Source organism: Chiloscyllium punctatum, chromosome 7 (genome assembly GCF_047496795.1).
Source record: "Chiloscyllium punctatum isolate Juve2018m chromosome 7, sChiPun1.3, whole genome shotgun sequence".
NCBI lineage: Eukaryota > Metazoa > Chordata > Chondrichthyes > Orectolobiformes > Hemiscylliidae > Chiloscyllium > Chiloscyllium punctatum.
In genome coordinates, this window is record NC_092745.1 from 127,141,205 (window position 1) to 127,167,194 (window position 25,990).

General features: G+C 44.8%; 1 protein-coding gene across 15 annotated transcripts in view; it reads left to right on the forward strand.

Annotated features, from left to right (window-relative positions):
- The window catches only part of adgrl2a (adhesion G protein-coupled receptor L2a), a 797,903-nt gene that overhangs the window by 641,346 nt on the left and 130,567 nt on the right, over positions 1 to 25,990 (forward strand). For all 15 annotated transcript variants that reach the window (XM_072574792.1, XM_072574794.1, XM_072574790.1 and 12 more), the window contains one exon: positions 12,812 to 13,612. In XM_072574792.1, coding sequence (XP_072430893.1) covers positions 12,812 to 13,612 — 801 coding nt within the window. The remainder of the gene's footprint in view (positions 1 to 12,811; positions 13,613 to 25,990) is intronic.

The window sequence follows — 25,990 nt, forward strand, 5'->3', positions numbered from 1 at the left end:
GGAATTGGGAGGTCATGTTGTGGCTGTACAGGATATTGGTGACACACTGTTGTAATATTGCATGCAATTCTGGTCTCCTTCCTATTGGAAAGATGTTGTGAAACTTGAAAGGGTTCAGAAAAGATTTACAAGGATGTTGCCAGGGTTGGAGGATTTGAGCTATCGGGAGAGGCTAAACAAGCTGGGGCTGTTTTCCCTGGAGCCTCAGAGACCTTATAGAGGTTTATAAAATCATAAAGGGCATGGATAGGGTAAATAGACAAAGTCTTTTCCCTGAGGTGGGGGAGTCCAGAACTAGAGGGCATAGGTTTAGGGTGAGAGGGGAAAGATATAAAAGGGACCTTTTCACTCAGAGAGTGGTGTGTGTATGGAATGAGCTGCCAGAGGAAGTAGTGGAGGCTGGTACATGGCAACATTTAAACGGCATTTGGATGGGTGTATGAATAGGAAGGGTTTGGAGGGATATGGGCCGGGTGCTGGCCGGTGGGACTAGATTGGGTTTGGATATCTGGTCGGCATGGATGGATTGGACTGAAGGGTCTGTTTCCATGGTGTATATCTCTATGACTCTATGATCAGGTTATAGTCCAACAGGTTTATTTGGAAGCACTAGCTTTTGGAGCACTGCCCCTTCATCACCTGATCATCATCATCACAACCACCTGACGAAGGAGCAGCGTTCCGAAAGCTAGTGCTTCCAATTAAACCTGTTCGACTATAACCTGGTGTGTGTGATTTTACCTTTTGCCTGGTGTTTTCCTTGTGTGCTTCCAGTAGAGTCTTGATCCTGGGAGCAAGCCTTTAGAAATTACTTGGATGTTCTCCCTAATTTGCTTTGACCGTCCCTTCGTCCAGACTATTCCTTAAAGATCTTGCTGAAGATAGAGTAAGGTCTTGGACAGGTGGTGTGGCACGAGAGCTTTCATCCCTTCTTCAAGACCCCTTCATTGGCCAACAAGACTCTTCCACCTACACACAGGTTTCCTGGCAAGAAGTCGGTTGGGAGAACAGCCTTGTTGCTCACCACACGGAGCGAGGAAATGGTCTGGCGCTGTGGTCATCAGTGGTGCTAATTATATGACAAGCACGGTGGGTAAACATATCTTCACAAGTCGTATCAGGGCCAATTCACATATTAAACACTTCAGACAGGCATCCAGCCTTATGCCCCAGCCTCCCTTCACAAGTAATTTTTAGAAGTGAATATTGTGCAGTAGTGTACGTAAAATATTCTGCGTTTTTAATTCCAGATTTATTTTGCAGGAAAAAGGAGAAGGTGATGGTACTGATTATACTGCCTCATTGTTTAACACTTTCCACAGGCTCTGCCCTCATCAAAATGTACATTCTTGGGTCTAATATGGTTCTCTTGATGTAATGCTGTGTGTTATTGCAATTGTTGCTGGATAATATTTTGCACAATTTGCACAGCCAGTAATTGTTGTGATAGACTCGACCAGATTAAATTACATTCTTTATGATTATCTCCTGCCTCGCAGTTTTGCCATAATCATGTAGATGTATAAATCTGCAGATCTGTCATATGCACAAAATGAGCAATATGAAATTACATTTTGGGAAAGATTGCGGTGTTTATGTACACAAATCCACAATTGTGTCAGTATATAGGCAATCCGGGTATTACAAAGGGGTTCCATTCTTGAGTATGTTCGTATGTGTAAGCAAGTTGGGACACAATACTGTCCAAAATAGTTCTCAAGTACGGGTGACGCTTGCATGTTGGGTCTTTAAAGTTGATAATAATCTACCCTGTATGGGATCTCACTGTTAAGTCCAAGTGTTCATAAATCAGATGTTTGTAAATGAGCAACCGTTGGCATGTGAATGTATATCAATAGCTTCACACCTTTCATTCCCACTGTTGCAGATTGTTTAGTTACTTATATAGGGTCATGAATAGTTCACTCAGTTATTGGCATTCCTGCAAATTTCACCAGTTGACACAACCTTTCCTGAGGTTACACTGGCCCAGATTAGCCTGAAAAACACGTGACTCAATTCTTATATTGAAATGTATTAGTGGTAGAGAATAGGCTGGGATGAGCTGAGCTAAGGCTCGGGGCACAGAGAAGGCGTAGTCAACTCTGCATTGGATTTTCCCTTGAGCTGTAGCTCCTTCTGTGGTCATGGTGGTTTCATTAATGATTCCACACAGGTATGATCCCATTCCCAGCTGGAAAATGAGATCGCACAGTGCACTGGAGGGAATCTTCAGTAAGTCAATACGCTGGAACCGAGATAAAAGAGAGAAAGTGCGGGGGAGGAAGTGGTTGGGAAAATAAAGCTCCTCAAAACCTATTCATCAGCATTGAGAATTAGAAACTGGTACAATGGTTGTTCTACAGCAGCTACTCCATCATTGCCACAGCCGCTGAAATGACTGACAGCCCTCTTCAAAATACACAGCTGGCCTTCCGCCTGATGGGTTTGGTTTGAGCGACTGTTGTTTCCAGGGAGGCCAAAAGCATCCTTGCTGAGTCACCTGCCTGCTTTTCATTGATTCACTTTGGCCATGGTGTGTCAATCATCACTCGCTGAAGGAGAGGCTTTTTGAAAAGGGAAGGAGATAATTGTTTCAAATGGAATGACTTGAAGTAAAGGGAAGCGAGTAAGAGAGTGGGGTTAAGTTAGAGAGCTGAAGCACCGAAAGCGAGGAGGGCAGACTCAGTGGGCTCCAAGTGACTTGTTGTCAATTACTGAGAGGAGTGAGAATTCATAGAAACATAGAAGATAGGAGCAGGAGGAGGCCATTCAGCCCCTCAAGCCTTCTCCACCATTTATCATGATCATGGCTGATTGCCCAACTCAATAGCCTAGGAGAAAGTGAGGACTGCAGATGCTGGAGATCAGAGCTGAAAAATGTGTTGCTGGAAAAGCACAGCAGGTCAGGCAGCATCCAAGGAACAGGAGAATCGACGTTTCGGGCATTAACCCTGAAGAAGGGCTCATGCCCGAAACATCGATGCTCCTGCTCCTTGGATGCTTCCTGATCTGCTGCGCTTTTCCAGCAACACATTTTCAGCAACTCAATAGCCTAATTCTGCTTTCTCCCCATAACCTTTGAGCCCATTCACCCCAAGTGCTATATCCAGCCGCCTCTTAAATACATTCACTGTTTTGGCATCAACTACTTCCTGTGGTATTGAATTCCACAGGCTCACCACTCTTTGGGTAACGAAACATTATCTCATCTCAGTCCTAAATGGTCCACCCCAAATTCTCAGACTGTGACCCTGGTTCTGGACACATCCACCATCAGTAACATCCTCTCTGCATCTACCCTGTCTAGTCCTGTTAGAATTTTATAAGGCCCAATGAGATTCCCCAACCCCACTTTGTCTGACCTCCAGTGAAAACAATCCTAACCGAGTCAATCTCTCCTCATATGTCAGTCCCACCATCCTCGGGAAAAATCTGGGAAACTTTCACTGCACTCCCTCGAGAGCAAGAGCATCCTTCCTCAGAAAAGGAAGTGAATTTACAACAGTTACTATGGCAGACCGAGCTGGCAGGGGAGCATTAGGAAACTTTATGGGCAAACACTCCTCCCACATTGATTCTTGGAGTTTACAGTGCTCTTCTTGTCAGCCAAGTATTGCCTTTCAGCTCAGGAGCACCTTTGACTTGATTCCCCTTGGCCATTTATCCTCATTAGCTGCAGCACGGGTTGCCTCCAAATGCTTCCTTTGGCGTTGAATCAACAAACAACCTAGTTGGAAGTTAGGCTGTCTCGGCCTTTGAGGGCCGAAGCCACCATGGGCAGCCAATTGCTAATTTGCCTTGAAAGAAATAAAGGGATTTTACTCAAACAGAAAAATGGACCTTATCAACCCTGGGGGTGTGAAAGACCAGAAGAATCAATTCTGGCCGAAAAGAGGCATTCAGGAGAGTGTCGGAAGATAAAAGTAACGCGTGAGGGTGTGGGGGAACTGTGGGGCAAGGTTCTGACCTGCAACGCCGACTCCCCTGCTCCTGTGATGCTGCCTGACCTGCTGTGCTTTTTCCACTGCCACTTCTTATCCACCCTGATTCTCCAGCATCTGCAGTCCTCAGTGTCTCCTCTCACTGGATAATGACACCCACTTCATGAGCTGTTTGCAGGCACAACGGGCTGAATGGACTCCCGTGATCCTGTGCTTTTTGATCGTCGGAGGGGTTCAGGAGAGTGAAAGCTTTGGCTTCCGTGCCTGAGTTACTGAGCTGCTTAGAGTGCTGCAGTTGGTGGAGGAGCAAATTACTGCAGAGACTGGAATCTGTACTGAAAGCAACAACTGCTGGGGATCACAGCAGCTCAGACAGCATCCATGGAGCACTTACTCTGTCTGTCCATGGGTGCTGTCTGAGCCATTGTGATTGCCAGCATTTGTTGTTTTCACTGCAATTGATGTCTTGTATACACCAGTGGTGGAGGTCAATTCATCTGCAAATAGAACACACAAAAACGCCTGAAACGCATTTCACCTTGAAAGGAGTATTTTGTTCACATAAGATCGCCCATTGGTTAAACAAAGCCATAAGACCAGACAGTTTCTCCTTCAAACTGATATCAAGTAAAACATATCCCTACATGCATTAGATATAATCAGAGTGAAGTGGGAAACAGAGTTATAATGTTATGTGGTCACTTCCTTGATCTTTAGATCAAGTCAGAGTCTTCTGTATGTCATACAAAGAGCTCCTATCCGCTTAAACTGAATACAAAACAATGTGCCTTTCCAAAATAGTTATTGACTGAAAACCGAGGCAACATCAATGAGTGTTTCTTGGCACACAGTTATATTCACAGCCGTGCCTTTTTGGATGGACGTGAAGATTTTTGGTGTTATTTGCTCTATGTTGGTCATGCAACAAGATCTGGACAATATTCAGGCTTCGGCCGACAGGTGGCAAGTAACATTCGCTTCACTCAAAAGCCAGACAATGACTATTGTCAATAAGAGACACTTTAACAACTGCCCCTTGACATTCAACGGTATCACCATCACTGAATCCCTCACTGTCAACATCCTTGGGGTTACCATTGAACAGAAACTGAACTGGACTCACCACAGAAATATAGTGGCTACAAGAGCAGGTCAGAGACTGGGGATACTCACCTCCTGACTCCCCAAATTCTATCCACCATCTATAAGGCACAAGTCAGGAGTGTGATGGAATACTCCCCACTTGTCTGGATGGGGGCAGCTCCAACAACACTCAAGAAGCTTTACACCATCCAGGACAAGCAACCCGTTTGATTGGCACCACATCTACCAGCATTCACTCCCTCCACCACCGGCACTCAGTGGCAGCAGTGCGTACTATCTACAAGATGCACTGCAGAAATTCACCAAAGATCCTCAAACTGCACCTTCCAAACCCACAACCATTTCCATCTAGAAGGAACAAAGGCAGCAGGTAGTTGGGAACACCACCACCTACCTGCAATTTCCCCTCCAAGCCATTCACCACCCTGACTTGGAAATATACCACCATTCCTTCACAGTCATCGGGTCAAAATCCTGGAATTCCCTCCCTACTGGGGCATTGTGGGTCAACCCACAGCAAGTGGACTGCAGTGATTCAAGAAGGCAGCTCACCACCACCTTCTCAAGGGCAAATAAGGATGGGCTATCAATGCTGGTGAGCTAGCGAAGCCCCAGTCCCACAAATGAATTTTTAAAAATGCCCATTGCCTGGTGTTCGTGACATGAATGTTACGTGCCACTTACCAGCCCAAGCCTTCCGGTTGTTCAGGTCTTGCTGAGATCCGCACTTCGTCAGTATTTGCGGAATTTGTGAATGGTGTTAAACCTTGTGTCTGGATTAGTGGTGCTGGAAAAGCACAGCAGTTCAGGCAGCATCCAAGAAGCTCCTTGGATGCTGCCTGAACTGCTGTGCTCTTCCAGCACCACTAATCCAGAATCTGGTTTCCAGCATCTGCAGTCATTGTTTTTACCGAGTTAAACCTTGTGTGGTCTAAGGAGCTGGGTTCTTCCCAGTCGGGAGTTTGCCTGTGGATGGGGGATAGAGTCCAGAAAGGAAATGTGGAAACCGGTGCCTGTGCTAAACTAAGTTCTTATGAATCTCAAAGTCCTTAGCTGCCCAGTTCAACACTAGGACCCCTGTGCCGTGCTTTCAACAATAAGCTCTTGCAAATGTGTGGCTTGATTTCCCATCTCCCAGATTGTTGGTTCTCTCTGATTGGCTGGCGATCAAGAAACCTCCAATCTGTAGCCCCAACTCCATCACATGATCTGCCATGTCTCTAAAGTAGAACTGGGCTGCCTGGAAAACTGTTGTCTCATTTGGCACCAAGGTATCCTCCCAATCACAAGGCTGCACTATCACTATTTTGATAACATCAACTCACTCTCTGTTCCTGCTTCAACTCATTTCCTGCTACACCCTTTGTTCCATCTTGATTCGTCTCTTCCAGTGTACACCTGACTGGTCTCAATCTCACCTCCATTAACTTGGAGTCACTGGAAAACTCTGCTTCCATGTCACAGAGTCGTACAGCACGGAAACGTGCCCTTCGGCCCAACTCGTCCATGCCGACCAGGTTTCCTAAGCTGAACTAGTCCCATTTACCTGCCTTTGGCCCACACCCCTCCAAACCTTTCCCATCCATGTACCTGTCCAACTGCCTTTTAAATGGTGTAATTGCACTCGCTTCTCCCACTTCCTAATTCACACTGAGACCATTCACACATTGACCCCGTGCTATGTTGTCTCTGTTAATGTCTAGTTAAGTCACTCGAAAAATTTGAATGTTTTCATGCCTTGTTTTCAGATCCCTCTGTGGCCTGACTGTCTCTGTAACCTGCTCCTGCATCACTACCCTTCGCAATATCAATGTGGCTCCCACTCTGACCTCTTTATTATTACTCATTTTAATCACTTCACCATTGAGTTCAAATCTTCAGCTACCTGGATTTTAAACACTGGAATATTTTGCCTGCACCCATCTGCCTCATTTATCTCTTGGCTCCCTTAAGACAGTTTGTAAAACCTCCCTCTTTGACCATGCTTCTGGTCCCATACTGCAAATCTGTCTCATTGTTTGATAACACTCTGGTGAAATGACTGTGTTTCCCAAGCGTTTAGCCACTGTGACCCCATTCAAAGCTGGAATATCATTGCAGCCACTTGCTGAGCAGATCTATGAACATTGGAGTGGTCATGACCATAAAATATCTCTTTTGACTCCAACTGGAGTCCTGACCCACAACTTTGGGAAGCCTTGTCTTCAGAACATCTACTCTGTTAAGTGTGCTAATCTAAAACAAGTTGTTTGGAGGAAGGTGAACCGTCTGAGCACTTTGTAGCAACGTCTTTTTTTTATCAGCAATGCTGAAGTTTTGAATTACGAAGTGACGAATCCTTAGTTATCTGGGGAAATTAGATTAGATTACTTACAGTGTGGAAACAGGCCCTTTGGCCGAACAAGTCCATACAACCCTCCAAAGAGCAACCCACCCAGACCCATTCCCCTACATTTACCCCTTCACCTAACACTACGGGCAATTTCCCATGGCCAATTCACCTAACCTGCACATTTTTGGACTGTGGGAGGAAACTGGTGCTCCCAGAGGAAACCCACGCAGACACGGGGAGAATGTGCAAACTCCTCATAGACAGTTGCCTGAGGCAGGAATTGAACCTGGGTCTCTGGCGCTGTGAGGCAGCAGTGCTAACCACTGTGCCACCGTGCCGCCCAATGGTGGCACTATTGTTGGACTAATCATTCAGAAATGAGAATGTGGTGCTGGAAAAGCACAGCAGGTCAGGCAGCATCCGAGGAGCAGGAGAATCAACGTTTCAGGCAAAAGCTCTTCATCAGGAATGAAGGTCTTATGCCTGAAACGTCGATTCTCCTGCTCCTCGGATGCTGCCTGACCTGCTGTGCTTTTCCAGCACCACACTCTCAACTCTTGATCTCCAGCATCTGCAGTCCTCACTTTCTCCTTCTCATTCAGAGACCCAAGTTGATGTTCTGAGGCCCTGGGTTCAAATCCCATCATGGCCAGCAGCTGGAATTTAAACTGAGTTTGTAAATCTGGAATGATAAAGCTGCAGGAAGCTGTGATTAATCATTATTGAAAACCCATCTGGTTCACAGGACTTTTAGGAAAGGAAATCTGCCATTCTTGCCCAGTGTGGCCTACCTGCGACTCCAGACCCACAGCAATGTGGTTGTTTCCAACTGAGGTAAGTTAGAGATGGGTATCAAATGCCAAGTCAATTAATGATGCCCAGATTTCATGAAAGAGTAAAGAGAAAAGAAATTCATTTCTTCAGCTCCACTTGAAGGAACCATTCATGATTTCCATACCGAAAAGACATCAGTACGGTGAATCAGATAGGATCTCACAACAATGGGCGATACCTTCATGGTTTACAGTTGCACTGTCACAAAGACTGAAGCCAGAGATGGCTGAGGCAGGAACTGCTTCATATTGTTAGGTGGGACGAAAATTCCACGCCAAATCTTTATCCTGCCTTTGATCTTCTAACCTAACATGAGACCGTGTTGCACTGCACTGAGGGGTTGACTTTGAGGGTGCTAATTGCTGGAAGTGTGCACTATCTATAAGATACACTGAAGCAACTCACCAAAGCTCTGTCAGTGACACTTTCCAAATCCACAGCCTGTTCCATCTTAAAGGGCAAGGGCAGCAGATACACATTAACACCACCCACTGTGCGTTCCCTTCCAAGCCACTCACACCATCCTGACTTGGAAATATATTGCCTTTCATTCTGGATTGCTGGGTTAAAATCTTGGAACAAACGCCTCCCAATCAGAATTGTGAGTGTCCTCACACCCCAAGCAATCTAAAAGGTAGCTCACCAACACCTTCACAAGGATACGTGTTGGAGGTGAATTGTAATGCTTGCCCAGCCAGCAACGCCCACCCACATCCCGTGAGTTACATTTAACAAATCTGCCGGATGTGCAGATTAAAAGCTTCACCACCCTCCCATACCCACACGACTCTCTGTTTCTCTGTCCCTCACTGTACATCGATTGTCGTGAAAAGGCTACAGGTAGTTCACCTGGCTATTTGTGCTAGTCTTTCATTGTTCAAATGTCACAAATAGGTACAAAGGAAAGTAATTGTAGTCTGTGCTTTCAAGTTGGTGAATTGATTTGCATAATTTGTCACAAATCTCTGGAGTATATGGAAGTGTCATTTGGTTCAGTGAGGCAGTTAATCATTTAAATGCCACTGGATATAAGATTTCACTTTACAGTATTCACGTAAACAATCGGAAATGATGACAATTTAAGCAACCTGGCAAACTGTTGTTTTACGTGGATTACCCTTGAGTTTTGTTACCTGTTTTCCTATTTGCATCCAGCTGACATTATTCAGCATCTTACGTGCGTGTTATAACAACAACAGCTTGCATTTATATAGCAACTTTGAGGAAGGTTAAACACTCCCATGCTGCTCCCCTCGATGAGAAAAACTAGAACAAGACAGTATAGTTTATAAGGGAAGCGATGGCCTAGTTGTATTATTGCTGGACTTTACCCCAGGAACCCAGGGAATGTGCTGGTAATCCAGCTGTAGTATTTGAATTCAATAAACATCTGGAATTCAAAGTCTAATGATGACCATGAAACCATTGTCAGCAAAATGCCATCTGGTTCATGGATGTCCTTTTGGGAAGGAAACTGATATCTTTACCCAATCTGGCGTACATGTTTCTCTTGACTCTTAAGTTGATGGCCAATAAATGTTGGCCTAGCCAGCGATGCTCTTGTCCCCTGAATGAATAAAAAAAATTGCATGGCCTGCCATTTTAGAGGGAGACGGGAGGAATCTTTATCTTTCAGAGTGCCACAAATGTTTACAATTCTCTTTCACAGTGCGCAATGGAGAATGGATCATGGACTGGATTCAGTGTTTGAGATTTGCTTGATTCTACTTTAAAACCGAGCTCAGTGCCATCCCCTTCGGCTTTGTTCATTTCTGTTTAGTTATGACTCTGGAAAATGCCCTGGTTAATGCTTGAGTAAAGGTGCTATATAAAAACGAGTTTTTGTTGCCATCTGCCCACCAACTTCAGTTACAAAGTGTCTTAACATCATAAAGCAAGAACAGGATGGAGCGAGTGTGTGTGCGCGCGCACATGTTTGTGTGTGTCTGTGCGTGCCTATATGTATGCATGTGCATGTCTGCGTTTGTGTGTAAATGCGTCTATACATACGTGTATGGACATATCTGTGTGCATGTCTCTGTTTGTGTGTGTGTGGGTCTCTATGCATGTGAGTCTATGTATGTGTATGCATACATACAGAGGGTGGTGGGTGCCTGGAATGCCTTGCTAACGGAGGTGGTAGGGGCGGGAACGATAGCATCATTTAAGATGTATCTAGACAGATACATGAATGAGCAGGGAGCAGAGGGATACAGATCCTTAGAAAATAGGTGGCAGGTTTAGATTGAGGGTCTGGATCAGCACAGGCTTGGAGGGCCGAAGGGCCTGTTCCGGTGTGCTGTAAGGTTCTTTGTTCTTTGTCTGTATATATGTGTATGTCAATCCATGTACATATGTGTGTGTTTGTTTTGTGTGTGTGTGTTGCGTGTGTTTTGTGTGTGTATTGCACGTGCTTGTTTTGTGATTGGTTGGTGTGTGTATATATGTGAGTGAGAGAGTATGTGTGTGTATGTGTGTGTGTGTGTGTGAGAGTGTGTGTGTGTGAGTGAATGTGAGTGAGAGTGAGTGTGTGTGTGTAAGTGTGTGTGTGTGAGTCAGAGTGTGTGTGTGTGAGAGAGAGTGTGTGTTTGTGTGTGAGAGAGAAAGAGAGAGAGAGAGAGAGAGAGAGAGTGTGTGTGTGTGTGTGTGTGTGTGTGTGTGAGAGAGAGAGAGAGAGAGAGAGAGAGAGAGAGAGAGAGAGAGAGAGAGAGAGAGAGTGTGTGTGTGTGTTGGTGATGGGGTGCAGGGATACCAACTGCAGCTATAACACACTACAACCTGACACCACTGAGGTGAGAGTAACTTTTAAATGAAGTTTCAGTTTTAAATGTATTTTCAGTTTTTCTGCTTTCCTTTGAGATGCAAATGTTTGAATGATTCCAATGACTGTTCTGCAAACTTGCTCACTGAAGTGTTCTTTCAAAATGCCTGACATATTCTGGTCAACTGAAAGCAGTGGATTTTGTTTGGTGCAGGTTCCCGACCCCCATTGACACCAGCCTGCTTTTCATTCACCCAAACGAAACAAGGAAGACAGCAGATTTGATCATCGCTTCGATGATTTGAATTGCAAATATAACCAACCTCAGTCGTCAAATCATTAAACGTGTTCAGTAGATCTGCTGAAAGAAGAGGACGTTATCAATACTGTGACCTTGCATTAACTTGACTCCTTTTTTTTTCAGCTGGACTTAATTCCGTCTCCCCTGATTTGAGAAATGCACTGCATTGCCACATCGAAGCTATTAGCTACACTAGCCTTTCCAAATAAAAAGTGAATACCTGATAAATTAAGCCAAAGCTAGTCAATTAGCTGAATGGGAATCTTCGAATCGGTTAGATTTCAATTGCACTTAAGGCTGAAGAGCTTGTTAACAAAGGGAAGTTGGGACTATTACATTGAGAGTGTACATCCATCAGTGGTGACATGGTAGATTGGTATTGGTTATGAGTGTGCCTAGTTAATGGAGTTCTTGCTGCGGAAAGTGATACTGCGAAAATTTGTCACTCATACTGGTTTTAAAAGCATAACCATCGCGAGACATTTTCTGTTATACTTCTAACATCATAATCTAACCCACAGCCAATGCATAAGCTCAATGGGCAATAAATGCTGGGTGTGCTATTGAAATGCAGGTGCCTTGTATCTGGGTAGCTGGGTATAGCAAGAGCTATGGTACTGTGCTAATTTAACGCCTCCTGTCTCAACGCTAATGTTGAGGTATGGCGGACCTGACAATGATGGATAACTCATGTTAATCTCTCTTCTTTTTCTCTCGCACTCTTGTTTCATTCTCTCTTCCAATGCTTAAAATAGAAGTGGAGCAAAAAGGTAAATAACATGACAAAGTCCCAAAGCCAGATCTTGTTATTTTTTTTGTGGCATATGGTTGTTAGATTCTCCTGAACCCCAACTTCACCCCTTCCCCTCCTTTCCTCCCCCTTTCCCCAACATCCCCAGCACCTCTTGGGAAATGGGAATCGGGAACAAACGCTCACTGTAGAGGATGTTGGGTCATGTTGTGTCTCATTCAGGTGGCCAGGTGACATGGTCACAGGTGGTGGGAGTAGGCGCTGGTCTCCTGGTAGAAATCCCTCCTCCCATTGCTATGTTGGTCAGCATCATCTGTCTGGCTTCCAGAACTTTCTCCATAGCATGCCATTGGTTTAACAGGGTTCCCATGGGTTCACATCACGCAATGCTCCTGTCGTCTTTTTGCTCTCCACTCTGACTTGCATCTCCAGTTTTCTGCTGTAAAACCCTTCACCCTCCTCACTCACCTTGTTCTCCCACGCAACCACACTCCCCCCACCCTTGATCTGCCACCTTTAACCTCCCCAGCAGTCCCCTCATTTCTCCCCTCACCTCACACTGCCCATCTTTTTCCCTCAATTCTCCCTTCCCTTCAGTTTTGCTTCTCAACCGAACAGTTCAACGATACACAAACGATCCTTTGGTTTTGGGAAAATGTTAAAATTTTTTTCAGATGCTGTTTTAAAAGAAAAGAATACAAGCAGGTGTTTGTCAGTCTGTTGGGTGTTCCAAATGTCAATTAATTTCTTTTCTTTTGTTTCCTTTCACGCTCCCCCATGTTAGTTTTTGTTTGCCCTGGGACTCTGAAAGGGGTTGTGGAGTCAGCCTATGTGACGGAGGCTGAGCAGCAGTCTGGTGCCTGGTGTAAAGACCCCCTGCAGGCTGGGGACAAGATTTATTATATGCCATGGACACCGTATCGCACAGACACCCTGATGGAGTATGCCACGTTAAGTGACTTTGTCTCTGGACGCCACACGACCACCTACAAGCTGCCTCACCGCGTTGATGGCACTGGGTTTGTGGTCTACGATGGGGCGGTATTCTTCAACAAGGAGCGGACGAGGAACATTGTTAAGTATGACCTGAGGACTCGAATCAAGAGCGGGGAGGCCATCATTGCCAGCGCCAACTACCACGACACCTCCCCCTACCGCTGGGGCGGCAAGTCGGACATCGATCTAGCAGTGGACGAGAATGGACTGTGGGTCATCTATGCCACCGAGCAAAACAACGGCATGATGGTGGTCAGCCAGCTGAACCCTTACACGCTGCGCTTCGAGGGCACCTGGTACACCTCGTACGACAAGAGGTCAGCCTCCAACGCCTTCATGATCTGCGGCGTTCTGTACGTGGTGCGTTCAGTGTACGAGGAGAATGAGAGCGAGACGGGCAAGAACTCGATAGACTACATGTACAACACCAACCTGAGGCGAGAGGAATTTGTTGACATCCCCTTTCCCAATCCCTACCAGCATGTAGCAGCTGTGGATTACAATCCACGGGACAACATGCTGTATGTGTGGAATAACTACTTCATCCTGAGGTACGCTCTGGAGTTTGGACCTCCTGATCCAGCCCAAGGTAAGGGTCTAGAGCTTCAAATACTCTACCATCTGTTCTGACTCTCATGTTTCTGAAGAGCGATGTCTTTTTATATAAATTTCCTCATAAATGTCACAGATTTGAAAGATGTGATCTTATCATCTCAATTATTATCTCTGAACAGATGTGAACAAAAAACATTGTATATTAATATGGTCCTCCTGTTTGTCTGGATTAATCAATGCATAGAGACAATCTTTTTATACAGTGACCTGCCATACTCTGTAATAGACTGAAGATATGAGCAGGAGAAGGCCTTTCAATATGATCATAGCTGATCATCCAACTCAATATTCTATTTCCATTTTCTCCCTAAACTCTTTGATCTCTTTAGCCCTAAGAACTATATCTAACTCCATGCTAAATTGCCTGGGATGTGCAGGTTAAAGTGGGTTAATCATGATTAATGTGGGGTGACAGGTGAGTGGGTCTGCGTGGGATGCTCGTTGCAGGTCAGTGCAGACTCGATGGGCTGAATGGCCTCTATGTAAGGATTGTATGATTTCTCACTCCATGTCAGCACCTGCATTTGCTGTCATCTGACCGAAGGTGCAGCACAGAGTGGGGAGGTAACTTCCCATGGGATAGTCCGGTTTTACCATCGGAAATGGTCCAAAGGGGAAAAGGCTGGAAATGAGGTTGAGAATGACCAGATCAGTCATGATCTTGTTGATTGGTGGAGCAGACAAGATGGGCTGAATGGCCTACCTCTCCCCCTTATGATGTTGTTATGAGAGCTGGAATGCCCTTTCTGTCTGCCCCATGTGGATTAGTTGAGGGGTTATTCACATTGAGTCCATGGATGGAGGACACCAAGCTCCTGCCTTCACTTTCACATATTGTCAGTCCCAGTTTTAATGGTGGAGCGAGTAGTAGGGTGATGTTGCTTCCTGCCCTGGTTCCAGTTGTTACCTCCAAAGACAGCGCCACCTCAGGTGGATGTGGGAAAGCAAACATCTGTGTGTGAGGGAGGAAGTGGCCTTGCTTTCTACAAAAGCTGATCCATTGGTTTTTCATATGGAGGGCTGTTGTTCATCTTTCCCATTGGTGGTTGGGATGGCCATGCTCTTTAGCAAAATTGAAGACGGCCGTGTTTCTGGGAATTTTCAGGAAGCCATTGGAAAGGAAAATTAAGAACAAGGAATACAAGAATAAAGAGTTCCTACTACGATTGTATAGGGCATTGATGAGGCTAAACTTGGAGTACTGTTTACAGTCACCCTAAGGAAAGATGAAACTTGTGCTCAAGGGAGTGGATGAAAGTTTAGATTACTTACAGTGTGGAAACAGGCCCTTCAGCCCAACAGGTCCACACTGACCCGCTGACGTGCAACCCATCCCCTTACATTTACCCCTTCACCTAACACTATGGGCAATTTAGCATGGCCAATTCACCTGACCTGCACATTTTTAGACTGTGGGAGGAAAATGGAGCACCCAGAGGAAACCCACGCAGACACGGGGAGAATGTGCAAACTCCACACAGTCAGTCGCCCGAGGTAGGAACTGAACCCGGATCTCTGGCACTGTGAGGCAGCAGTGCTAACCACTGTGCCACCGTTAAATCCTGAAATGAGGAGGTTGTCCTATAGGGACAGACTGAGCAGACGTAGCCTATATGGAAGTGTTCAAGATATTAACAGGAGAAAAACAAGATTGGTAAAGATAAACTATTTCTACTGTTTGGACGTTCTAAACCTGTGAGGGATAGTTTGTGATTTAGGGCCAGACTGTTCAAGAGAGAAGCTCTTCTACATGTAAAGGGATGGTAAACATTTGGAACATACTTCCAAATACGGCAGTCGATCAGTTGTTCATTTTAAATCTGAGACAGATAAATTTTTGTTATGCAAAGAGATTAAGGGTTATGGGCCAAAGGCAGATATATAGCGTCATGCCACAGATCAACCATGATCTCACTGGATGACAGAACAGACTTGAGGGGCTGAATGGCCTGTTCCTGTATTTGCTGATGTTTAGAACAATGAAAGGGGCGGTCTGTGAGGGATCAGTGTGATAGGTAGTGATGTCACCAACACAATAACTCACCCACACTCCCACCAGTCAGCTCATTATGAGTTGACAGATGATTGAGGGTTAATATCTCACCCAATCGTAAGAGCGTAAGACATAAGAGCAGAAACGAGGCCATTCAGCCCATCAAGTCTGCTCCACCGTTCAATCATGGCTGATAAGTTTCTCAACCCAATTCTCCCCGTAACCCTTGAAACTCTTGATACTAAAGAACCTATCTATCTCTGTCTTAAATATACTCAATAACCTGGCCTGAGATATGGGACCCAAAACTGCTCCTTATTCTCCAAATGTGGTCTGACCAAATAATCACAGCCCTCTATATTGAAGACTGAGGTCACCAGAAGTTGCCGGTCAGTCAGAAACGTGGGTGTCTCTGGCTGGACCAACATTTATTGTCCATCTCTAGTTACCCTTGAGAAGGTGGGGTGAGCTGCCTTCTTGAACTGCTGCAATCCACCTGCTGGGTTGACCTACAATGACCTTAGTGGTGGAATACCAGGGCTCTGACCCAGTGACAGTGAAGGAATGGCGATACATTTCCAAGTCAGAATGGGGAGGGCTTGGAGGGGAACCTGCAGGCGGTGGTGTTCCCAAATACCTGCTGCCCTTGTCCGTCTCGACAGCAATGCAGAGTTGTGGGCCTGGGTAGAATACTTTTTGGGGGGTCAGTGTGGACTTGATGGGCCAAATGGCTGCTTCGACACTGAAGGGATTCTTTGAAATATTGGGATCATTGCTCCCTGGAGCAGAGAAAGTCAGGTAGAGATTTTAGGAGTTTTTTTTGTTTATTATATAAGGCGAATCAGAAAAATAACTTTCCCCTGGGAGTTGATAACATCCATTTGACATGATCACAAAGATAGTACAGAGAAAGATTTGAACAAGTGTTATACTTTGCTGCAAGGAGTGGTAGAAGGCAGCAGGATTGATTTTTGCCACAATCATCTAAGTGATAACTTTGTGGAGGTTTATAATGTACCGGGGTGGGGGGATAGGAGGGGAGACCTGTGAGAGTGAGGTGAGACACGGGCTTGTGAACTTGGTCGAGGGGTCTGTCTGTTTGAGCTGGAGCACAGTAGAATGGCTCAGTCAGCGACACTGGAGCACATCAGCATCTTCTCTCAGGCTTTTAAGAATGAACAACACATGATCTGTGCTCCAAGTAACCTTTGAACCCTCCTGAGCCAGCTCTCTCTGACCCGAAACCTGGAAAGATCCAAAGTCCCAGTCCTGAGGCCGCTGGTTTAGAGATGCTGGACTTTCTTTCTCCTCGGATGCTGTCTGAACTGCTGTGCTTTTCCAGCACCACTCTAATCTAGAGTCTGGTTTCCAGCATCTGCAGTCCTTGTTTTTACCAAACAGAATCACAGAATTATTACAGCCCATATGTTTGCGTGGGCTCTATTATCTGGACCAACTCTCTTATCTATTGTCAACCTCCTGCCCCTTCTCCATATTCCTGCATACCATTGCTATCTAAATAATTATCGCTTGCTCACTTGAGTGCCTCAGTTGAACCTACCTCCATCACATTCAGGCAGTACGTTCAAATACCCAATTTACTAAAGGTGTGAGAAAAGTTCTTTCTCGCATCACTCGTGCTTTGTTTGAACATCCCTCAAAAAAAAAACAGAGAATGCTGGAAAAACCAGCGGGACAGAGAGAGAAATAAATTTAGTGTTTCAAGTTTGGGATAAAGCTTCTTCAGAACTGTCTGCATAGAGGGTGTAAAAGTAAGTGGCTCCAAAAGCTAGCAAGCTCCCGTGCAGAAACATAGACTCAGTGCCTTCTTTCTGTGCTGGAATATTGTTGGCATAGAGATTAAAGACAAAATAACACTCTAAAACCATAAGATATGGGAGTAGAATTAAGTCATTCAGCCCATTGAGTCTGCTCCGCAATTTGACCATGGCTAATATATTTCTCAACCCCATTTTCCTGCTTTCTTCCCATTACCCTTGATGCCCTTATTCATCAAGAATTTATCTCTGTCTTATATACGTTTGCTGATTTGGTCTCCACAGCCCTCTGCAGCAATGAGTTCCACGGATTCACCACCCTCTGGCTGAAGAAATTTCTCCTCGTGTTAGTTCAAAAGGGTTGTCCCTTCACTCTGAGGCTGTGACCTCCAGTCCTAGTCTCTCCTACTGGTGGAAATGTTCTCCACCTTTACTCTATTCAGGGCTATTTATATTCTGTAATCAGATTTCAGTCAGAACTCTCTCATCCTTCTAAACTACATTGTGTAACGACACAGAGTCCTGAACTGTTCCTATTTTACAAGCCCTTCATCCACGAGATCTTTCTTGTGAACTTCCTCTGGACCCCCTCCAAGGCCAGCACATCCTTCCTCAGATACAAGGCGCAAAACCACTCCAATATTCCAGATGCCAGCAGTCACTGATGAGTCACGGAAACAGACCCCTTTTCAATTCACTGACATCGTTGGTTCCAAGGATGGGCAGCTTATATGTATCCAAGGTTGTCATTTCGCTAAGATTTCTGGGGATGACAAAGCAAACGATTGCTGTTAGAGGCAGATTTTGAGTGAAACTAAAATTGGAAAGGAGTCGGGAGCCAATGTAACAAGGGGTTGATGGAAATCTGTTCTGCCAAGAGGCGGATAGAGTGAGAGACACGCACAAGAAACACGGCACAGCATGGCATGGAGGGAGGAAGAGAAATGAGCTCAGAAGGGGAGGGTGGCAGTGGGTTAGCGTGTGCACTGGAGGTCAGATTGGGACTGGCATCATCAGAAATCTGACCTCTGCAAGGCACCAGCATCTGTCTGTAAGCTGGACACATGCCAGCACGTCCATTTAGTCACCAAGTAAACTGGCATCCCACTCAACATTAGATTTTAAAAAATGCTATTGTATCTGCCAGTTTTCCTCACGTTGTCCTTTGCATCTGCCCCCACCCATGGGGTTGCCACCTGTTCAAGTCTGATGGGCCATTTATTAGGCAGACCTGCCTTTCATCAGTTGCTTTGACAAAACTAAATCAAATCAAAGGGAAACTATCTTGCGCAAGTCCAGACTGCTCTTAGCACAGTCAGCATCTCGTGTGTGGCAGGATTTGCAGTGAACTCCTCAGACTGAACTGATTTGGCTTCCTAGCAGTCACTGGAATGACTTAATATTGAACCAACAGCCAGGAAAGGAGCATCATGCCTGAGTTAATAAATAGCACCACTGCTAAATCCACAACATCTGAACAAAGAACTGGCAAACAGGCTGGAGTCAGGATATCCTGCCACACTGGAGACACACAGCATTGAGAACAGAATGGACACTGATACATGTAAAAATAGTTGAAAGAACTGGCTTTGATATAATTCTGCTGGAGCCTTTCGTTTCCTCTCTGAAGACATAGTTCCTCCACTCCCAGCTGGAGCCCACTTCTGCACTCAGCACGCCAATTCTGAGTTAGCATGTGCAGTTCTCCATGAGATGATCCCCCATTTACAACAGAACGTATTTTTTTTAATTCGTCAAGTTAAATGTTGGTCTGCACCTGCATCTTACCCTTCCAAACCCCTCCCTCTCAACGCTGGAAACCTTTTCTCTGAAGGCTCTTCCTGTTACCAAGGCAAGTTGTTGTTTCTGATATGTGTGTAAATCATGAACAGCTCTTAATGTTGTATGACATTTATACAGCCACAGGTATCAATGGCAGATAGTTAATAGAATGAAAACGTTGGTGGGGTGGGGGGAGAGGAAAGGGTTGCAGAGATGGAACCAAATGAGAAGAGCCAAATACAGAAAGAAAGAGGGTATGGTTCTGTACTTTAGGAGATGTGGGAAAAGATTCAGGAAGGATATTCTAAGGCAGGCAAACATTGGAACAGGAATTGTTGGGAATATCCCTGCAGTTCAAGCAAATACTTGGCAGTAGGAATATAATTCGGGGAAATGTGAAGTTACAGACTTTGGCAGGAAGAATAGAGTCATAGTCATAGAGATGTACAGGATGGAAACAGACCCTTCAGTCCAACTTCTACATGCCGACCAGATATCCCAACCCAATCAAGTCCCATCTGCCAGCACCCGGCCCATATCCCTCCAAACCCTTCCTATTCATAAGCCCATCCAAATGCCTTCTAAATGTTGTAATTGTACCAGTCTCCACCACATCCTCTGGCAGCTCATTCCATAGACGCACCACCCTCTGCGTGAAAAAGTTGCCGCTTAGGTCCCTTTTATATCTTTCCCCTCTCACCCTAAACCTATGCCCTCTAGTTCTGGACTCACCCGCACCAGGGAAAAGACCTTGTCTATTTATCCTATCCATGCCCCTCATGACCTTATAAGCCTCTATAAGATCACCCCTCAACCTCCAACGCTCCAGGGAAAACAGCCCTAGCTGGTTAACCCTCCCTATAACAACATCCTTCTGATAGGAAGGAGACCAGAATTGCACACAATATTCCAAAAGTGGCCGAACCAATGTCCTGTACAGCCGCAACCCCTATACTCAATACTCTGACCAATAAAGGAAAGCATACCAAATGCCTTCTTCACTATCCTATCTACCTGTGACTCCACCCAGACAGTCACCTGAAGCTGGAATCGAACCTGGGTCCCTGATGCTGTGAGGCCACAGTGCTTACCACTGGGCCACCATTTTAGGTAAGTAAGCCATTGAGAATTTGAAAAACTGGAGCTAAGGCACAGATTGGCCTGTAATCTCACCGATAACATGGACTGGTTTGAAGGACTGAGTGGAAATGTCCTGTTCTTTATGTGCAAATAAATATGGCTCAAATGGCTCAAATCAACACGAATTTGATGCAAATTGCCACTGAACCATCACGAATACTGAAAGACTGTGGCTGCCGCTGAATGGGGAGAACAACAAGGTTGTGGAAGTTTGGAATAATTTTATGGAGACACATTGCACTGTCTTTGTCTGTAAACTGTGCAAGTACATTTTTCTAAATGTGGAGAATATGGAGTACAATCCAAAAATTGAAAATTGTGTTTGGATGTTAGCCCTTAAATGATTCTTGTGACAGAATGATCTCTTAATGTCGGACCATTTCAATCCAGTTTCAGGTTCAGGTCTCATTTCTCTCATAGGTAATTTCAGTCATTATAATTTTTTTTAAAAAGCTTGTCGACTAGTTAAAATATTATTTTTCCCCGGAATTCAAGCTAATTATCTAAATCAAGCTATTCTGTTCAGTTAATACAGTGATAGAAAGGACCCAGGATGATTAGAAACATTTGCAAGATATTGCAAGATAGTTTTTATTGCATTTTTGATTAATTACTGTGTATAAAATGTGTCATTGAAATTCAGCTTTCTTCATGGATTTGCCCTCTGCTGTTGTCTCAGGGGAGAATAGATTTCTTGTTTACTAAGTGTACGAGATTATTAATCAGATAGCTGAAAATCAGACATCTCAGATGATCATTCCTCTGGCGAGTGCAAAATAAGAAATGACGGTGCAGGGAGATAGGGATTGAAATGACTTTGACTTCAAAATGTCCATCTTCTGCAGGATGTGTGCTGAGATTGTTGGTTCGCTCGGTTGGCTGGACGGTTGGTTTGCAATACAGCAATGCTAACAGCACAGGTTTAATTCTCACATGGGTATGGACTGAGGTCCCATCTTCACAGCCTGGCTTGAGGTGTGGTGATCCTTTGATGAAACTCAACAACAATTGTCTCCCTCCCTTTGCCTGATGAGAGAGTGACACCATGGTGGCTGTTGCTATTCACTCATGAGGTTGTGAACATCACTTGCAAAGGCAGTATTTATTGTCCCTGAGAAGGAGGTGGTGAACCAACCTCCTGACCATTGAGCATCTTGCTAGGACATTTCAGAGGAGCTTGTCGCATAAGTCACGTTGTGGTAGATCTGGAGTGACCCATGGATCAGACCAGGTGAGAACAGCATCTCTGCAGAACTGATTGGAGATTGATGACAGTTGTGTTGTTACTTGGTTGTGGGTTTCATATTTCTGATTCCTCATTTATTCGATTCCTTAAATATAAAGTTGCTTGTTGAGATTTGAACTCCTCTTTTGGGATTAACTATCCAGGCCATGGTACAACCACGAACTCAGTACGCTATTTTGGGACTGAACCTGAGAGTTACACAGACTCAATTGCACTTTTACTTTGACATTGGCAAACTTCATTGATTTATCCCAACAATTTCACATTCTCACTTCTGACATTTTGAAGGAGAACATCAGAAATTGGCCCTTTTTGATCTTACCCCACTAGTTCCTTTACGAAGGAGCAGTGCTCCAAAAGCTAGTGCTTCCAAATAAACCTGTTGGACTATAACATGGTGTCATGTGATTTTTAACTTTGTCCACCCCAATCCAACACTGGCACCTCCTCATCATGGCTTTTTGAATATACTAGCACACCAATCTAAGACAGAGTACTAAGTTCATACTGATAAGGGACAAGAGTGGTGCCTTGGTGGTTAGCACTGCTGCCTCATGATGCCAGGGGACCCAGGTTCGATTCCACCATCAGGTGGCTGTTTGTGTGGAGTTTGCACATTCTCCCCATATCTGCATTCGTTCCTCCCAAAGATGTGCAGGTTTGGTGGATTGGCCATGGGAAATGCAGGGATGGGGTGGGGCTGGGTGGCTCTTCAGAGGTTGGTGTGGACTCAACGGGGCAAATGGCATGCTTCCCCGCTGTTCTGTGAAGAGTAGGCCACTTAGCCCTTCAAACTCATCATTCGTAAAGGTCAATGGTAATTTTAACTTCGAATTTTCATTCCTGCATATCCCCAATAATCTTTCATCCCCTTTAAGTCATCAAGAATCAGATTAGAGGCATGAGGCCAGTGGAGTGCCACAAGGAGTTCGTGGTTGTACCATGGCCTGGATAGTTAATCCCAAAAGAGAAGTTCAAATCTCAACAAGCAACTTTATATTTAAGGAATCGAATAAATAAGGAATCAGAAATATGAAACCCACAACCAAGTAGTGGATCCACTACTTTTCATTATTTATATAAATAGTTTGGATGTGAACATAGGAGATACAGTTAGTAAGTTTGTAGATGACACCAAAATTGGAGGTGTAGTGGACAGCGAAGAGGGTTACCTCAGATTACAACAGGATGGGTCAATGGGCTGAGGAGTGGCAGATGGAGTTTAATTGAGATAAATGCGAGGCGCTGCATTTTGGAAAAGCAAGTTAGAGCAGGACATATTCACTTAATCGTAATATCCTGGGGAGTGTTGCTGAACAAAGAGACCTTGGAGTGTAGGTTCATAGTTCCTTGAAAGTAGAGCCTCAGGTAGATAGGATAGTGAAGAAGGTGTTTGGGATGCTTTCCTTTATTGGTCAGAGTATTGAGTACAGGAGTTGGGAGGCCATGTTGTGGCTGTACAGGACATTGGTTAGGCCACTGTTGGAATATTGCATACTATTCTGGTCTCCTTCCTATCAGAAAGATGTTGTGAAACCTGAAAGGGTTCAGAAAAGATTCATAAGGATATTGCCAAGGTTGGAGGATTTGAGCGATAGGGAGAGGCTGAACAGGCTGGGGCTGTTTTCCCTGGAGCATCGGAAGCTGAGGGGTGACATGATAGAGGTTTATAAAATCATAAGGGGCATGGATTGGGTACATAGGTAAGGTCTTTTCACTCAGGTCGGGGAGTCCAGAACTAGAGGGCACAGGTTTAGGGTGAGAAGGGAAAGATATAAAAGAGACCTAAGGGGCAACCTTTTCACACAGAGGGTGGTACGTGTATGGAATGAGCTACCAGAGGAGGTGGTAAAGGCTGGTTTACAATTGCAAAATTTAAAAGGCATCTGGATAGGTAAATGAATAGGAAGGGTTTGGAGGGATAAGGGCCAGGTGCTAGCAGATGGGACTAGATTGGATTGGGATATCTGGTCGGCATGGACGGATTGGACCGAAGGGTCTGTTTCCATGCTGTACCATTTCTGTGACTTTATGACTCTAATCTATCTCCCTCTGACTTCAGAATATTTAAAGATTCTGCATCAAATGCCTTTTGAGGAAGGAAATTCCAAAGACTCTGTTAGGGAGCAAGGGTTTCCTCAGCTCTGTAAATCGGCAAGCCATTATGCTTCAACTATGACCCACTAAAGAAATGATATTGCGTATTATCAGCTTAGTTGGCAGCTTAGTCTATGCTCTCAACGTAACTTTATTGTAGCAAAGATCTGCTAATTAGCTCAAGAGAGTTTGAAATACAGACTGTATAATACCTTATGATAGCTTTAATAAGTCCAACCTTGCTCGACCAGAACTGATTCAGCGACAATTATTTTGACTTCCTCAAGGCTTTTTTTTGATGCACTTTAACTGCGCTGAAAGTTTAAAAAAAAAGGTGCAGTTCCCTGCCTGAAAAGATGGGTTGTGTTTTAATCAAAGGGCAATTTACAAGGGCTTTCAGGGGAACAGCAAGAAGGAAGGAGTGGGTTGTTTGAAGGGGTTGATATGATGTAAAAGCCTCTGCTTCAATGTGGAACTCTGGTGCTAACATTGGAGGGAGGAAGCCCTTTTAATAAAAAGCACAGACATGTGTTGAAGGCTCTATTTATTTCTGGTGTTTGAGATGTCTGATAGTGGCAGGATGACAGTACCAACCATGCAGAAATAAGTGCGACATCAGTCGCCCTTTTATACTCGGCCTTTGAAAAGCGGACAAATTAAGATGGTTCATGTTCTGGTTGAAGGCTTCTATTGCAGTTGCAATGATTAGGACCAATGGGAGCAGACTTCTATGTCTGGTGGATTATCAGTCCGCCAGTCCTAGTCAATAGATAATGCGGGGAAATTAGCCTGGCTAGCAACAAGCAGGTTGCCACGGTAACAGAAGAAAAGCTATTAAAATGTCAAGCTTGCAATGTTGAGCCAAGCAACAACTTCAGAGCAAGGGAGTAGTCTGTGTGCTTCTGCTTTGCTAAGAAGCAATTAAGACCCGGCAAAATGGCTTTGTGGTTCGCGCTTGACGTCCTGGCATCAAACACAGCCGCTGAGGAAGAGGGTCTGACTTTGTCACTCTCTCATTGCTGGTCACCAAAGGTATCCCCTCTGGATTGCTGTCTGGAAATGGCTAGTGAAGAGAAGATTACTATTTGGCTGTAATGCCTCACATGGTTCAACAATCTCCATACAGATTCTCCAAAGTTGTACGTGAAGGACAGGAACTGGGGTGAGGTGGAGGATGACTGAATGGCGAGGGATCTGGGCTGTTCATCCGAGGGTGGGGGGATCATTGAGAAAGCAAATTCAGCTGAAGGAAGACTTTTCGCTGCAGAGGAATAGGCAAAAAGCGAGGACAAGTGATTGGTAAAGTTCTCATAGTCCTACTGGACCACAGGGCTGCTCACTTGTGAGACAGAGATAACTTGGGCAGGGGGGGAGGTTTAACTGGAGAGTCACATCAGGGGAGGGAAAGTGTTGAGAAGGAAGGATCTTCATGGTAACCTCAGCATTGTGGGAATTGAAACCACATTGTTGGTGTCAATCTATATTACAAACCAGCAGTGGAGCCAATTGAGGTCGTGCAACATGCATAGAAAGAGGTGTGGAACCAAGCACAGGATAAGGTATAGATCTGGGTAGAATGAGCTAGGGAAATAGGTGTGGAAACAGATGTGGAATGGGGTGAGGATACAGGCAAAAGAGTGCAGTGTGCATGCAGGTGGAGGATGAGGTGAGGAAACAAGCAAGGAATAAGGTGTGGATACAGGTGGAGAATGGGGTATGAACACAGGCATAATATGAGTTGAAGAAATATGTCCATAATGAGATGAGGATATGAGGATACAGGTACAGGGTGAAGTGAGGACACAGGCAGTGAATGGAGTGTGGATATAGATGCAAACTGAGGTGAGGAAATAGGCATACAATGAGTTAATCTTGCCACTGTTTAAAAGGTTTTATTTCCAGAGGTAGATATTACAGGCAGGCAGCTCTATGTTCAAACCACCAGGGTATCAGTCAGCGTTTGTATGTCAGTGCACAAGTAAATGTTCTGTCAATGCCCATAGTTGTAAAACATTCAACACTCAATTAATATACAATTAATACTTTTTCGTCATTCACTCTTTCCCTGTGGAAGTACTTTTATCAAAGCACTTCATAATTCTAATGCCTGCTCAATCTTCTGTTCTCTGAGAAAAGTAATCTAGTCGTTGTACTGTTTGGTATTCCTATCACTGGTGAACTCTTAACACATCTTGACGCACACTTCTAAGGCATTCCTAAAGATACAGAACTCCACCTAGTCCTGAAGTGTGGTCATTTATAAAGATTATAGGGGAACCATCTGGTGGATAAGTGGACAGGGAAGAAATCTGTTCT